Genomic DNA, 16,194 nt, shown 5'->3' with positions numbered 1-16,194 from the left:
CCCTCTCCCCCATCAGCCCGTAGAGCCATCAGGGCTCCCTGACCTGTGGGAAGTCCAAGGACCGCCCACCTCCATCCAGGTTCAGTAAGTTGAGCATCCAAATTGCCCAGGCGACAAAAATTCTTATATTAGAAGTGAGTTTACAGTTTGGGGTACGGCCGCATTGGTAGCTATCCTTGGTTGCATACAGCCAAGGATACGCCTAGTGAGTGTAAGAGAATACGTTATCTACCAGAAAATAGAAGTGGGAAGGAGTATACGCACACCATAAGACTCAAGTATCAAAGGTGAAGAATTCTGTTTATCAACTTCCCCTCTCCACTCCTTCTCCTCTCTCGCCTCCCCTCTCTAACTCTCTTTTTTTTTTTTTTCTGAAAATGACATAGCAGGGGCCCACTGTTGACATTTTCATCCTGTGCTTGGGGCCAAGTTTCCAAGATGTCTTGGAATTCTAGGTATAGTTTTTTGGTAAAGATTTCCAGCTTGGTTAACTGAATTTTGTGCAGTGATGCCCTGTGTTTTTCTAGCCCACTATGCATTATTGTTGCCGTTGCTAAAATTAAAGTGAACTGGACTCCGGGTGCATTGAATGAAATCTCAAAGCACCTTTTCTATATTACCAAGGATAGGAGACCCAGTCCACTGAGCACAGGTGGGCCGAGGTGTGCATATAATCTCTTCCTGAATGGTTCAGATGCAACCATGCACCTACATCAGGACATCCGGAAAAAGGATGGGAAACACTGGGCTCATTCTCAGTGAGTGCACTGTATAATAAAACTGCACAGAAGCTCTGACAGGGAAGATAAAATCCAGGGTGTGGTTCCTTAGACGCTCTAGACCTTTGTCACACGGGGCTGTCAAACGTTGGAAGCGTGATTTGTCTGAGTCGAGCTGTATTGTATGTATAAAATACATATGGATTTCAAAAGCATTGTATGAAAAAATGCAAAGCATTTCACAATGACTTTTAGTAGTGATTATATGTTGAAGTTACGTTTTCAACATGCTGAGTTAAATAAAATACACTAGTAAAGTTGATTTATTTTTGTTCTATGTTTTATGTAGATACCATAAGATTTAACATTATATATGGCTTATATTATATTTCTATTGGTACATCACAGAAAATGTCAAAATAAGAACAGAATGAACTATTCCTGGCTATCAAAGTCAGGTTTTTAATTTGTATTTTGGGGTAGCGCCTTTTTATGTATTATAATATTTTTACTAATTCTTTGAAAATTGTATGCAATGTAGTTTGACCATATTTACCCTTCCCCCAGTTTCCCCCCATATCTACTCTCACCTCCCTAGGTATCTGGAACTATGTACCTAAAGACTATCAACAGATTTATTAAATTTCAAGGGCATCCCTTTTTATATATTAGCATTAAGCATTTGTTTTACAATTTTACCAGCCTAAATTGCTGTCTTAGTAATGCAAGCTTCAAATCACATACTGTGAAGGGACCCAGGACTGTGATGCTCCTTATGTGCCGAGTGCTGAGACTGTGCCCAGTGGTTGAGGTGTGTGCAGGGAGCCTCAGAGAAACTGGAACTCTTTGAATATAATGGAGTATGATTGTAAAATAAATCTGCATTTTTTTTCAGTTGTGGAGAGGAGGAATTTGAGTCTCATTCTCTGGCATCTGCTCCTTCTAGTCTTACATAATCCTCTTACATCTATAAAATCTTTTCTTTTTATTGTAGAAAACCACATTATTGCTATAGTGAGGCTGAGAACAGAGAAACCCAGAATGGTAACTGACTTATCTAAAGCCACATAGAAATTGGTCTCTATCTACCAATTTCAGATGCCATTATCGTTTCCCATCTTTCGGGCTCCTACAAACCAGGTCGTGATCAGCCTCTAATGCACTTTGCACATGCGGAAGACGGCTGAGGCTCAGGGAGTCTGTGCAGGCTGCTCCGCCTTCATTGCACGACCATTTTCTCACCAACCATATGAGAAGGGCGTTGCTATTTCGAGTCCTGCAACCCAATCTTTCTGGGCTTCAGATCTGTTGTCTGTAAAATGGAAAGTCAATATTAACTGATGAAGACTCACTTCATTTCAATATCGATTGCCTGGTTTTTATAAAGTGTCTTATGAGTTAATAGTCATTGATCAGGCCATGCGAGTTGGATTCATTCTTCAAAAATCAGGCAAAAGTGCACAAATCTGATTCCAAAATATAAATCTTTTCATCACAGCAATGCCACAAAAAATTGCAATTTCCTTTTCTGAGGTTTCGATGCAAGGGTACTTAGAGAATTTTACATTATTAGGCTAGTGAAATCTTAGAGCTAATGAAAACATCATCTAGGTCTGATCCTGCAATATATAATGAGAAAAACTGGGTGTAAAGAAATCTGAATGCCGTGATTGCCTTACACTTACAAAGCCAATCAGTGAGAAGGCTGTGTTGCTAGCAGGCAGCTTTTGTAGTTTATATATGAAATGCTTTCCGTAGGCTCGGGTGTTTGAACACTTGATCCCCACATGGTGGGACTGTTTGGATGCTTGTGGACTTCTGGGAGGAAGGGAGCCACTGAAGGGGTGGGGAGTCTTGTGGTTTTTAGCCTAGCCCAGCTTCTTGTTTAGTCGCTGCCCTTCTAAGTTTGGATGCAAGGTGACCAGCTGGCTTCCTGCTCTTACCTTCACGCCAACCCTGCTTCCTGCCAGGTCTTCCTCACCATTATAGACTCTACACTGCTGGAGACATTAGACAGAACAAGCCCCTTCTCTCTTCCATTGCTATGTCGGAATATTTTATCACAGCAACAGGAAAGGAAACCAAGAGAGGAGCATATAATGAGATTTTTAGGAGCACACTGTGAGCGAATTCAGACCTGAGTCACAATACACACACCACATGGGATGCCAATCATGCCCTCCAAAGTAAATGTAAAGAGAATTATTATAAAGTTAAGATTATATTTGTTAACTTCAAAATGTTAAAAGAATGTTCTAGAGTAGATTAAAAATAAGCTGACACAAGTTTTTATTTCCTCTACCTGCTCTTCATTTTCCCCATATGTTCTACACTGAACATATGCTCCTTAAGTAATCAAATTTTTTTTGGAATTGCTGAAAGCATGGGAATCTCTGGAAGTTGCATTGTTAAAAGAATATTAATGCTGTTTGTGATAGTATACTTGATAGGCATAAAGTACTCAGGCCGGCAATGTCCTCAAATCATGCTACAGTTTCTAGCTGGAGATTTGCAATTTTCAAAAAAGAAGCTAGAGATCCTTGAGGCTACTGTTTATCATAAGATGACAAGAGATGTTTCTCTTTGATCATAAGATTTTCTCCATGAAACATAACCTTTCAAAATGAGATTTGCCACCTCTTCTGAAGCTTACCTGTTTTATCTAAAAATTTTTCCTGAATAATTTTCAATGATTCAGTGCACTTGGTTTCCTTGAGAAGTTGTTAAGCAATGTGATAAAGTGTTTGTGATAAGCAAAAGTAACAAAATCAATCTCCTGTTTTAAAATTTTATTAACACATATTAATAACAGGATGGTGGGTTTCATTATGACACTGCACACATTTGTATTTGGATCATATTCACCCTCCCTTTACTGTCTCTTGTCTCCTCCCACTTTCCCTAAGCCCCTCCCTCTTTTCAACTAGTCACTTTTCTATTTTCATATCTTGTCAAAATCGGTAATTATGGGGGAGTCGATGTAGTGTGTACATCCACATGGCTCTAAAGGATATGTATGACAACGTGCATGACTGAACGCTCAGACAACAACGGTATTTAGTGAATGACATTTTAGCTGGCAAGGACACAAAGGAAACTGAGTTCTATTTCCTATACTGTTCCTGGAAACCTAGCGTCCCATCCCTCACACGTTGACATCAACTGAGTTCCTGTCTGGCACTTGGTATAATCGAAGCACATTATACTCTTCCTAATTACTAAGAAATAGAATCACCCACATTCTCGTTTAAGAGGAACTATTCCTGATGATCATTTTCTAGATGGGCAAACCTCAGGCACAGAGAACAAACAGTGGCTTGAGATCATGTGACCAGCTGACAGTAGAATGAAGACTGAAACTGATTTCCAAGTCCCGAAGTGTGTGATTCTGCCTTGCAGGGGTGCCTTGCTCCCACACTTCCTCACGCACCTCTTCTCACTGATCAGACACCCTGTCGCCATCTCCACAATGATTGTGCAGGAACAAAGGGTCAGGGTGAATGGCTGTGTGTAAACCACTGGAGGTTACTGTACACATAGGACCTGGTTTAAAATAAGTAGTGCCGTGTGAAATGCCCCTATCCCAAGAAACACTGGAGCTGTTTTAACAGGGACTGAGGAATCGTGGTCCCCAGTGTTGTTTCACTTTGCGACCTGAACATTATCACTGCACACAACCATCTTAGGTTTCATGGGCTGCCAAAAATTTATTAATTGTGTTGATGAGTGCTCATAAGATGAGGGCATATAGCTGGGCGGTGGTGGTGCACGCCTTTAATCCCAGCACTTGGGAGGCAGAGGCAGGCAGATCTCTGTGAGTTTGAGACCAGCCTGGTCTACAAGAGCTAGTTCCAGGACAGGCTCCAAAACCACAGAGAAACCCTGTCTCGAAAAACCAAAAAAAAAAAAAAGATGAGGTGTCCTGGTCCCCACTTGTACAGTCAGTCACCATTCTAGGTGACTGTGAAGGGAATTTGATGATGAGTTTAAGATGCCTAATTTGGGGAGATTATCCTAGATAATGTAAGTGCTTCAAAAGTCCTTCAAAATAAGATAGGGAGGGGAAGGATCCAAAACACGGAGGAGACTTGAAACTCTTCTGCTGTTGCTAAGAAGGAGGGCCTTGGGTCCAGGACTGAATAGAAGCCCCTGAAATCTAGGCAGTGTCACTGACAGCCGACAGGTAGATGGACCTCATGCCAACGACCTGAACAATTGACAGCTGATTCTTCCCAAAGGCTCCAGTAAGTACATACGTCTACTATCTCTTTCATGGAGCCTGCAGAAACCCATTTCAGACTCAAATCTATGGAACCATGGCTTAGTAAAGAGACTTTCCTTAAAGTCAGATTTGTGGCCATTCATTTTGGTAGCATTAGAAAAAAAGTAAAACAGGAGGAAGGAGGTTGGGCTGGAAAGATGGCTCAATGGGAAAAGTGCTTTCTGCACAAGCATGAAAGCTTGACCTCAGTGTCTCCAGCATGCACACAAAGTAAGTACCGCGGCACAGCATGCTGTAACCCCAGTGCTGGCCAGGCAAAAGCAGGTGGATCCCCAGAGCTCTCCGGCCCCAGGAAGAGACCCTGTCTCAGAAAATAGAGTGATAGAGGAAGACTTATAATGACATGGACAGGACGTTCAAAATTCCCTGTTTCTTTTAAAACTCTCATTAATAGTTAAAAAAAAAACACATTCATTTCTGCTCATTACTAAATTAGTAGGTATTATTTTGTTGCTGGTGGTTTTGAGACAGACTTTTCCTCTGTTGTCCAGGCGAGGCTGGCTTCAACCTGGTCTCAAACACCTTACCTCAACCTCTCAATACCCGAAAGTTACAGGTTTGTGTCACTGTGCCTGGCTCACAGCTGCTGATGTTTTCCAAATGCCTCTAATTTTGAAAATTTCACAATTTGATAATTTGTTCAAAAAGATCAGTTTTTATACTGAGAATATCATCTTATAGCAAGGTAGCCAATTTTCGCTCAACATCTGAAAAGTGGGCAGCTAATCAAAGAAAAAAAAACCTGAAATCTTTTATATTCTGAAGCTTCCCTCTGCCAAGATGAAAAACCTGACCCAAGAAGATCGATAGATGATGGTTAGGAACAGTCATTCATGGTGAATGTGCATAGTTGATGCCCTGTCCCATGAAGACTGCCTTCATTTTCAAACAAGGTCAAGATGGTAATTGATCATTCTTTCTGACCAGGGCGCCAATTTGGTGCGTGGTTGCTCCACAGAAAAGATATCAGTGCCCCTCTGGAAATCACTCCTCCTCAGTGAAAAGTGTGTTGAATGTCAGAGTGTCCCTTATTTCCAGGGCACTGCCGTCTCTGACATCAGAACACCGGGCGCATTTTATCTCAGTTAGACTTTGAATTCAGCCGACGCAGAATCTGTTGTCACGTGACAGCCAGTTCTGAGCGACTGCTCATGTTTCCTTTGTTTGGGATTTTAGATCTTTGGCTATTTCTCCACCGAGGAAGATTCTCTGACTTCGCAGATGGATGAAGAAAATTTGGTTTTCCTTGTGTCCAGAAAACAGCGAATTGTGATTTCAGGTGACTTGTACATTTCCTTTCTAAGTCAGTGTGAATTTTACTATTTTTCTCACAACTGAGCTCCGGGAACATACGCTTTCCGAAGAATCGCCTTTCATTTCACACACTCACTCAGTTCCTCAGAAGTAGCAGTTTGGGTTCAGTTTCCAGAGACACTATCTGCTGTTGAAACTGGAAGGTCACCCTCACTCCGAAAGACTAAACTAGCGAAGGTGAGGGTGGAAAGGAGTCAGCCTGTATAGAGGCTCACGTCTCCACGGAAGTCTCTATATTAGCACGTGTTCCCGGCTCACCAGGTGGGATCGCGTGTCTTTGCAATAATCTTGAAGAGTTCCTCCCAACTTGCTATCTTTGAGTCTTCCTTAGACAGTTTCTTTGAAAGCAAGTTTGAGCCGGTTAGGGACCTCTTAAGACCTCTCCAGTTTCCAGATGTCATTTGCTGTTTTTGTTGTTGTTGTTGTTTTAAAATTTGACCCTGGAACTTGGGCACTTGCATCCCGCTGCACTTTGGGTTTTCCTCCCTGTTTGTTTGCCCGGGGTGGGAGAGGGTCAGGCGGCAAGATAAAGCCTAGAGGCTCTTTCTGTCTCTCAACAGCATTAGATTCCACTTTCTGAAATGAAGGGAGCGCTCTAGGCTGCGTTCGGTGTTAACAAATGCATCGCAATGTGCAATGTGGGGATGCAGCTCAGTTGGGATGGTATCTATGGTGTGGGTCTGAATGCTGGGGATCCTGCAGTGAAGAAAGGGACACACTTCCCCAACCTCATCTGTTATTTTCTCTTATGAACTCCTGCTAACTGGAGTATAGACTCTGCTCATGTCCATTCTTTAAGTGTTTACAATGATAAAAAATTCCATCACCACACACAGACCATGGCGGCGCACACCTGTAATTGCAGCCCTCGGGACAAGGGGAAAGCCATGAGTTCAGCACCAACCTGGGCTACACGCCAAACTAAAATCCAAAGAAACAAAAGTTAACTCACCCTGAAAAGTATTATGCATACAGCTTTGTTCTTCGGACTGTGGGTGGGCAGGGTAGCACCAAAGTATCTCTTGTTGTTTTACTGAACGCACAAGATGTTTTTAGAAGTCTTAGAATAGCATCAAAGCAGTTTGCTTCTTTTCTAATGGAAAGCCTGAGATGGTGTTAGGACTTTAGTCTGTGGTGACACTTCAAAGAAGAGACGGCTAAGACACGCGGAAAGCCTCAAGGGAGAATCATTGCACATGATGGTTAGAAAACCCACTCTCTGTGAAATGTGCCCATAGTGATGAGAGTGTGTGTCTGTGTGTGTGTGTGTGTGCACGTGCTCTGAAGGGTGTGGGTGGGTGTTGGGATGTGGAGCTGCAAGTAGTTTGGAAGTTCATACACCGTATTTAGCTGAAATGTTCTATATTTATATTACATCTCTAAGGATAATAGAAAATCAAGCAGTATTCGCAGGGTTTTTATGGCCTTATTCTAGGTTTTAAGTAACTCGGGGCTTCTTGTAAGATGCTGGCTGCCTTCTTTTACTTTCTTTTTCTTGTTTTAGACCAATAACGAATGAATTTTAGGACCTCTGGAATTTGACATTAATCACATGCTTTTGCCAGGTAGTAGAAGACGAGATGTCATTAAATGCATTGTGAAGGTCCCACAGCTGGACTTGTTGATAACAGCATCTCAGAAAGGATTGATAACCGTCTTTAACAGTCAGGTAATTTGAAAGCTTTTTCCCTTCCCTTTTCCCTTCCTGCATCTTATCTATGCACTATCCAAATGCTTCAGAAAACACAACAGCATTTCAGTATTATTTAAAAAATAGACTACGGGGATCACTGAGCCCTGAGGTGATTGCTGAGGTTTGGTGGCTGCGTATGGTCTTGTTTCTCAAAAGAGTCGTAGAGAATCACATGGTGTGCACTGTGTAAGGGTCAATATGGATAATTTTCCAGATAAAACCCTGAGCACATGCCAGCTGGGTAATAGAAGATGCTGGGAGGGCTGTGGACTTGGAGTAGAAGAAATGCCTCAGGTGTCCCTGGATTTCTGTGATGTTGAATAAGGGACTTCATGGGCCTCGTGTCTTTACATCAAGAAGAACAGACAATATGAAGATGAAATTTGATTATAAAGTAGAGACATGAATATTCCAAAAGAATGCATGGCAGTATGTCCCATATTCTTCAATGTGAAAACAGGAGATGCACTCTTGCTCTTAAATATAGAGTAAAGATTCAAAGTTTATTTCTAACTGAAGACAATGATGAGCATTTTTTATACAAGAAAACTGTATTTGAAATAATCATCATTTCCAATATCAATTTTAGTCCTTCAGTAACACTCAACTTGGGCAGTTTTCCAGAAGATCACAGCTAGGGCAATGAGATTGTTTGGGAAGGGCCATCCAGGTACTGGGCTTCGTATGTGTGGACAGTCTGTGGCTTTGGGTGTGTGGATAGAGTCTGTGGTTTTGGGTGTGTGGATAGAGTCTGTGGTTTTGGGTGTGTATATGGTGGCTGCTGTCCAGCCTTCTACAGACATAACTGGGTGTGCTGGGTGTGGTATTTAATGTCTCTCATCCAGAACAACAGACTTTTTCTCTCCACATCATTGTGCTGGTTAAATGCATGAATACATCTACTGTGCTAGCCTCACTGTGAGCACCCAGCAGATTCTGGAGAATAATGATGATGATGATGATGATGATGATGATGATGATGATGATGATGATGATGATGATGATGATAATAGTTCTGCCAGGCAGTGGCGGTGCACACCTTTAATCCCAGCACTCGGGAGGCAGAGGCAGGTGGATCTCTGTGAGTTCAAGGCCAGCCTGGTCTACAAGAGCTAGTTCCAGGATAGGCTCCTAAGCTATAGAGAAACCCTGCCTCAAAAAGAAAAACCAAAACCAAAAACAACAACAACAAAAATCTCAGATAGCTGGCCTCTTTTTATACAAAACCCTTCTCCATCTTTTCCTTTCTCCCTAAGAACATTCGTTCCCTCTTCAATATGGACCTTTATTTCTTCAAAAATCGGGCTAAGTTGGGATCTATAAAACACAGTGAGGAGGAAAATGATTGGCATTGTAAAGTAGTCCTTGATTACAGGAAAGTGAGGTTTGTTCCTCTGAGATGCTTCACAGACACCCAAACAAAACAAGCAATGCTACAGAGAAGTTTATAGTTGACCACATGGAAATGCACACACAGAAAGTCACCTTGGCTTCTTATAGAATAATGTAACAAGCTCCTAAAACAGAAGGAAAGGAGGAAAGGAGGAAAGAAAAGAAGGAAGAAAGGAAGGAAAGAGGTAACTGGAGACGGCAAGGGTGTGGCACTCATCAGAGAGGCAGGATCACCTGAGACTGAATTTCAAGTACGCAGATACAAGTAGCATGTATGAGCTGGGTGTTGGTGGTGCACGCCTTTAATCCCAGCATTTGGGAAGCAGAGGTGGGCAGATCTCAGTGAGTTCGAGGCCAGCCTAGTCTATAGAGCGAATGCCAGGACAGGTTACAAAGCTACACAGAGAAAGAAACACTGTCTTGGAAAATTAACTAGATAGATAGATAGATAGATAGATAGATAGATAGATAGATAGATAGATAGATAGATAGATAGATAGATAGACAGACAGATAGAATTTAAAAAATAGCATACTCACATATCTAGCCACAATACTAGGTGGGAGTCTTAGAGACAAGTGGATCCTGTAAGCTTACTGGGCAGCTTCAGGGTTCAGAGAGAGAGAGAAAGACCCTGTTTTTTTTTTTTAAGAAGTAAGGTTTTATGGTGAAAGAGCACAACACCTATGTCTTCCTTTGTCCTCATGGGTGCACACACATGTACAAGCATCCACACACTTGTACACACTTGCATATACCATACATACACATTCTTGATCTCCCCCCACACGCACACACACTCACACACACAAATGCACACACACACACACACACACAATGGGACTGGATAGAAAAGATTGCTTTAAAATTAGGTTAAGATTTGATACACTCGAAACAAATACTATATTTCATGTTACGTTCCTTAACCACGGATGATTCATTATGGGAGGAAATCCTATGAATCCCTGTAGAGGTCACAGTGACCACATTTTAAAAGCAGTCATTAATAACTCCAAATATCTTTTAATTGATAAACACGTAATTTAAACATTACCTGAGGAATAAAGAGTCATGTTAAGGATTTTTTTTGGCGATAACAGAGTGGAAATATCATTAATAACTAGAATTCCTGCAAAAGGTGATGAAGAAAGGAAGATAACTTTGATTAAGTTGTTCCCACTGAAGTTAAGTATCCGACAAAAGCCACTGAAGAAAGGAAGGGTTTCTTCTGACTCACGATTGAAGCATGGTCCATCACCATGCTCAGGTCAAGGCAGCAGGAGCTTGAAGCAGCTGCTAACTGTCAGGTGTCAGAAGAGAACAATAAATGCTGCTGTGTGCAACTTGCTTTTGCAATCTTCTGTCGTCAAGGATGCCCGCCCAGGAAGTGGCCCCGCCCAAAGAGTGGTCCCGCCCAGGGAGTGGTGCCGCCCATCCGGTCCAGGGAGTGATTAATATGGGTCTTCATACATCAATTAGTCAATCGAGACAATCCCTCATAGACATTTTCAGAGGAGGCAAACCTTAATCTAAATCATCCCCCTCAGTTTGCCCATGTCCTAGGAGATTCTTCAAGTTGAGGATGCTAACTGCCACAGAAAATAAAACCACCATGCTTCCATCGTGAGTCAGAAGGAAACCACAGCACTCTAGCCTGCAATTAAATGCCTTCCCATCCAGAAATAAGACCCTGAGTGGAAGGCATCTTGGCACTCTTCTGGTGAAAGATGGTCTGTGGCTTCCATGAAAGACAATCCCAGAGCTCTCCCTGCCCTACTTTTTTTGTTCATATAACACATTCCTTCAGGAAAGCCATTTCCAAACCTTTTGAATGATGCCAAAGAATCTGCATCCCTGGGATACCTCAGCTGCTTGCCTTCATCCTGGAGGTAGTCATCGTGCATCCAGGGTGTGAGACACGGCTACCTACTAGTTCTCTGCACGGGACATATATATGATGCATAGCCCGGTGCCCAGGGCACCATTCATAGATGCTTATGTGGAGGGCCACTAGACAGAATGTTTCAAAGATGTCAAGTAACTTGAAGAGAAGTCTCTCAAATAAAATGTGCTGTATTTTTCTACATGGTCCATTTGTCCCTATTGCTCTATTTAGCACACTCTTTGGGACACTCTTGTCCTTGCTGTATTTTGCATTTCTAACTTTTCATAACAAATATTGTTCTGAATAGCTAAAAATTAGGTATTTGCTTGTGGAAGGAAAATAATAATAATAATAATAATAATAATAATAATAATAATAATAATAATAATAATAATAATAATAGTATCAAGGGGACACTGTGGGTAAGCACCAGTCATAGAGGTGGAAATCTTGATCCCTGCAAACCAAGTTGTATTACTTCACAGTTAGGCTACTCTGAGGATGAAGTGGGGGAGGAAATTCTCGCAGCGGGTGAGATGCCAAGTGGGAGAAAGTCAGGGAGACTGTGTTGCTATAGCTTTCTTACTGAAGTTCTAACTCGGTTTCATCTTTACTCACAGATGAGAGTTCAGACCAGCACCAATGTTACAGTAAGTACATTAAAAAAATTTTAAAGTAAGTCAAAGTTAGTGCTGTGGTGATGACTCTTCCACAGATTACTCAAAAACCTCAAAACATGCGTGCTTGAATAGTCTTTGCATATGAAGGGTTGGTGAGACTGCTCAGGGGGTAAAGTGATCGCTGTGTAAGTCTGAAGACTTGAGTTTGAAGCCCCAGAACCCATGTAAATAAAGCTGGACACCAAAGTGTGTATCTGTTATCCTGTGCTTGCATGAGGATAAGATGGGAGGTGGCAACAGAAGAGATGCAGAACATTTGCAGGTTAGCAAGGCTGCTATGTGCAGCACTGAACAACAGACCCTGTCTCTCCAACAAGAAGGAAGAAAAGGACTGATACCTGAGGTTGTCCTGTACCCTCCTCATGAGCATCCTGACATACGCTTTACTGAACTCACACGCAAACGCACACCCTACACAAATGTTTGTAAAACTTTTTAAAAATGATACTTAAAGATAGTGAATTTTACGTTTGCTAACTAGGATCAAAACTAAGCCTTGAACAATAGCAAAGACCCAGGTGTTGCTTCCTGGAGTTCAGTTATCCGCAGAGAATTGCTGGGAAACTAGTTACTTCTTGGAATTTTAATTAAAAGCTTCTGAGTTTTAATTAAATATTGTTTTTTAAGAAAAATTGATGCCTCAATTTATGAGAACAACATGGAAATAATTTGAGAACGTTTTCAGCTTGAAAAATGCCATAAAAACTGGAGTACAATTTTGTGATTCGTATTGCATGTCACTAGTACGTGCAGTTACTTGGCAGCAGACTGCATGTCACTAGGATGTGCAGTTACTTGGCAGCAGACTGCATTCACTAGGATGTGCAGTTACTTGGGAGCCGATTGCATGTCACTAGGATGTGCAGTTAGTTACTTGGCAGCAGATAGAAAGCTGTGGTTGCTGGCTTTCTGGTCCACCCACACCCCTACCCTGACGATTTATGAGAGATGCAAGGATGCTGGAGGTTTGGTTTTTTTTTTTTTTTTATCCCTGTTTGCATGCATCCAGTGAATTTACTAAACTACCAAGAGACAACACAGTACCTGGTCTAGGAGCCCTGGTTCTTGTTAAACTTCTCAGCCTCTGTTTCTGTAATGGAACAAACCCATTGGGTTCCTGGTGGATTTATGGAAGATTCACGTGCACACACGTTTCCGACACTCCAGGAAACCCAAGCTGCTGTTTCCATTGATGCTGTTAAAGCTTCCAGACTTGAGCTGAGACTCAAGAGAGGCGATGAGCCTCAGCTTTAGATCAGATGGATGTCTGATCACTAAGGGCTTTTCTAGATGAAAGCGTTAGCAGGCAGCAAGGCTGGAGCACTTGTTTAATCAGAGCCCTGCTTCTAGCTGCCCATGGAAATAGATGCCCTCACGGATGTGAATGCTGCAAAAGCCAGCTGCTTGTCCAGCCATCCCACTCTTCCAAGAAGCAATTCCCACATTAGCTGAAGCAGTCTCCAGCTACTGGTACTGAGAAGCAAGGCAGAATGGAGCAACCTTTTTCTTTTCCTTATGCCACTCCAAGGAGATGCCCTGTAGGCTCTGGTACCACATGGGATTTCTAATGTCAGTAACTTTCTTCCTGCCTTCCAATACCTTGAAGTAGAAGGAAAACTGCTGTGATTCCCCATCCCCTCTGTCTTTTGGTACTGGAGACTGAACCTAGGGCCTGGTGCATGCTAGGCAAGTGCTCTACCACTGGGGCATCATCCTTAGCCCTATCTCCTCCAACTGTGTGCTCTTCTATCAGGATACCTCCTGGATCACGGGCTGTGATTACCTGGGCCAGCTAAAGCGAATCGTTGCCACTACAGAGAGGACCATTATCGTCTGGGATTATAAAGCTCAAGGGAGCAGCCAGGTACTGTGCAGAGAGAAGTGATGGAAACAAGAGGCTGCGTGAGCTCAGCCACTGTGTAATGAGTAACTGTTGGAACCGGAGGGAAGTTACTAAGTAACCACTTAAGATGGAGTTCAGCATTAGCACCAGGTCATGAAAGGGGAATGCAGTTTTCTTTTAGAGCTTCATTAGGCTCTCATTTTGGTTTCAGTTTTGAGAGGGAAAAGGTAATTCTTTTAGTTTCTGCTGTTGCTGTTGGATTTTAGTTTCTTGTTATTTTCTGAGATTGGGTGGTAGTCTCCCCACACCCCTTATTCTCTGCTTCTTTACTGGTCCTCGTGGCTCCAGGCATCCTCCTGCTACCACAGTAAACTCATTTGCTCTTTTATATCCTTCTACACATCCAAGCATTATCTTTTTGATTATGCTTGTTATCAAGGGCAAAGCCTTTCCCCCCAGCCCAGCATCCTTAGGAAGAGCATACTGTATAAAGTCTTATAGGATTGGAGCTGACTCAGAAACCTTTTCTCAGAAGGCTAACCCCAGGTCCTGGACTTTGTGTTGTTTTTTATTCAGGTTCTCCTGTTTGCACACTTGATTTTTAACTCAAGGAAGCCTCTTCTTTATCTCTAGTCCCTCCTGATTCACTCCTTCCTGCCTGCACCCTAGGTGGGACAGCTGGACACCAAGGCCATCTTTGCCCCCTGCTGGCTTCCAGCTGTAACCTTGGAAAGGCATTGCAGCTCTTTGTGCTGCACACAGTGGCTCAGCGCTGCTGGGGAGAACACAACCCTCAGGACACCATCACAGACGAGAAGCTGCAGGCTCAGCTGAGCCATCTGTGGTTCCTGCTGACCTTTGTCTCGGCCTTGCCAGCTTGTCCTTGTGTTCTTCACAGTATTCAGCCCTTTCCCTATTCTCCTCAGGCTTCCTCCCTCCCTCCTGCTGTAGTCTTTATTTATTTATTTATTATGTATACAATATTCTGTCTATGTGTATGCCTGCAGGCCAGCAGAGGGCACCAGACCCCATTACAGATGGTTGTGAGCCACCATGTGGTTGCTGGGAATTGAACTCAGGACCTTTGGAAGAGCAGGCAATGCTCTCAACCTCTGAGCCATCTCTCCAGCCCTCTCCTGCTGTAGTCTTGCTTCCTCTTCTCTTCTCTCTTTCCGTCCCCTGCTCTCCCTCCTTCTCTCCGTCTCTGAACAGCCTTGTGTCTGACACCTCCCTCTCCTGTCTTGGTGAGACAAGGCCCAGCAATTGTTCCCCTCTCTGCCCTCTTCTACACTGATCTTCTACTCTGGAGCCCCTTCCCCTCTATTTCCTCTCTCTCTCTTTCCAGCACTTTAAGTCCCAGATCAAAGGTCACCCCCCCCACCCCACTACCACCTCTGCCCATGGGACATAAACAGCACTGGCCTAATATGGGCTCCATCTCACTCTCTGTCCTCCCTTCTTGCAGGGTAGCTTCCACAGGGTGGGAAGCTTTGTTGTGCTCATCTTGTCCAGCCATTCCTGGAACAATGTTTGTGCTTAGTTAGTGCTCACTACACATTAGTTGGTGGCTCGGGGAGCCTCTAAATATATCAATGCTCACCCATTCTAAAAAAAAAATGGAAAAAATAGCAAAAATTTTCATCTACCATTTTTCTATCTTAGGACAGTAAGTTCTCTAAAAGCAAGGATAACTGCCTAGCTTAGTGAACCCACTTAATAATACAGAATAAGCTTGCAAGTACTTGTTGGATAGTTATAGATAGTCGTGGATGGTAGAATACTTTTCTCCTGATAATTCTGTACAAAATTCAAGAGCTTACCAAGCATGGTTGGGGCTTCAACCTGGCTTCAGCCTTCAGCATTCCATAAACCAGGCATGGTAGGCAGCAACACAGATCCCAGCACTTTGAAGGAAGAAGCAGGCCTGTGTGGTGTGTGTGTGTGTGTGTGTGTGTGTGTGTGTGTGTGTGTTTTACGATCACTCTAGAATACATGGGGAGTTTGAGGCCAGCTCAGTATTTCCAAACAGTCAAGAGAAGGCATTCATCGTTGCAATTCCTGAGATCCCAAACTCACCCAGGCTGAGAGAGTAGCTCTACTTCTTTTCTGGGTTCACAGCTTTAACTTCTATTTGGTAAATTTTTTGCCTATATTTTCCAAGTTCCTCTATCACTGTAGGATCTAAAATGAGAAACAACACAGAAATTTCTCCATCAACCTGTGGGTGTGTGCGTGGATGCACACACATATATGAGTGCATATGCATGTATGTGGTATGTGTGTCTGTTTGTGTGTCTGTGTGTCTCTGTGTGTCTGTGTCTGTATGTGTGTCTCTGTTTGTGTGTCTGTGTCTCTCTGTGTGTCTGTGTCTGTATGTGTGTCTCTG

The 16,194-nt window shown here is 42.8% G+C and overlaps 1 protein-coding gene across 1 annotated transcript in view; it reads left to right on the top strand.

Moving 5' to 3' along the window:
- Positions 1-16,194, top strand: part of Wdr64 (WD repeat domain 64) — a 98,784-nt gene that overhangs the window by 12,825 nt on the left and 69,765 nt on the right. The window contains exons 3-6 of the mRNA XM_005368524.3: positions 6,178-6,280; positions 7,881-7,984; positions 11,906-11,935; positions 13,719-13,829. Of these exons, the coding sequence (XP_005368581.1) occupies positions 6,178-6,280; positions 7,881-7,984; positions 11,906-11,935; positions 13,719-13,829 (348 nt within the window). The remainder of the gene's footprint in view (positions 1-6,177; positions 6,281-7,880; positions 7,985-11,905; positions 11,936-13,718; positions 13,830-16,194) is intronic.

This window comes from Microtus ochrogaster, unplaced genomic scaffold (genome assembly GCF_000317375.1).
Source record: "Microtus ochrogaster isolate Prairie Vole_2 unplaced genomic scaffold, MicOch1.0 UNK35, whole genome shotgun sequence".
Classification (NCBI taxonomy): domain Eukaryota; kingdom Metazoa; phylum Chordata; class Mammalia; order Rodentia; family Cricetidae; genus Microtus; species Microtus ochrogaster.
The sequence above is the reverse complement of the archived record's forward strand: the minus strand, read 5'-3'. Positions and strand labels throughout refer to the sequence as shown.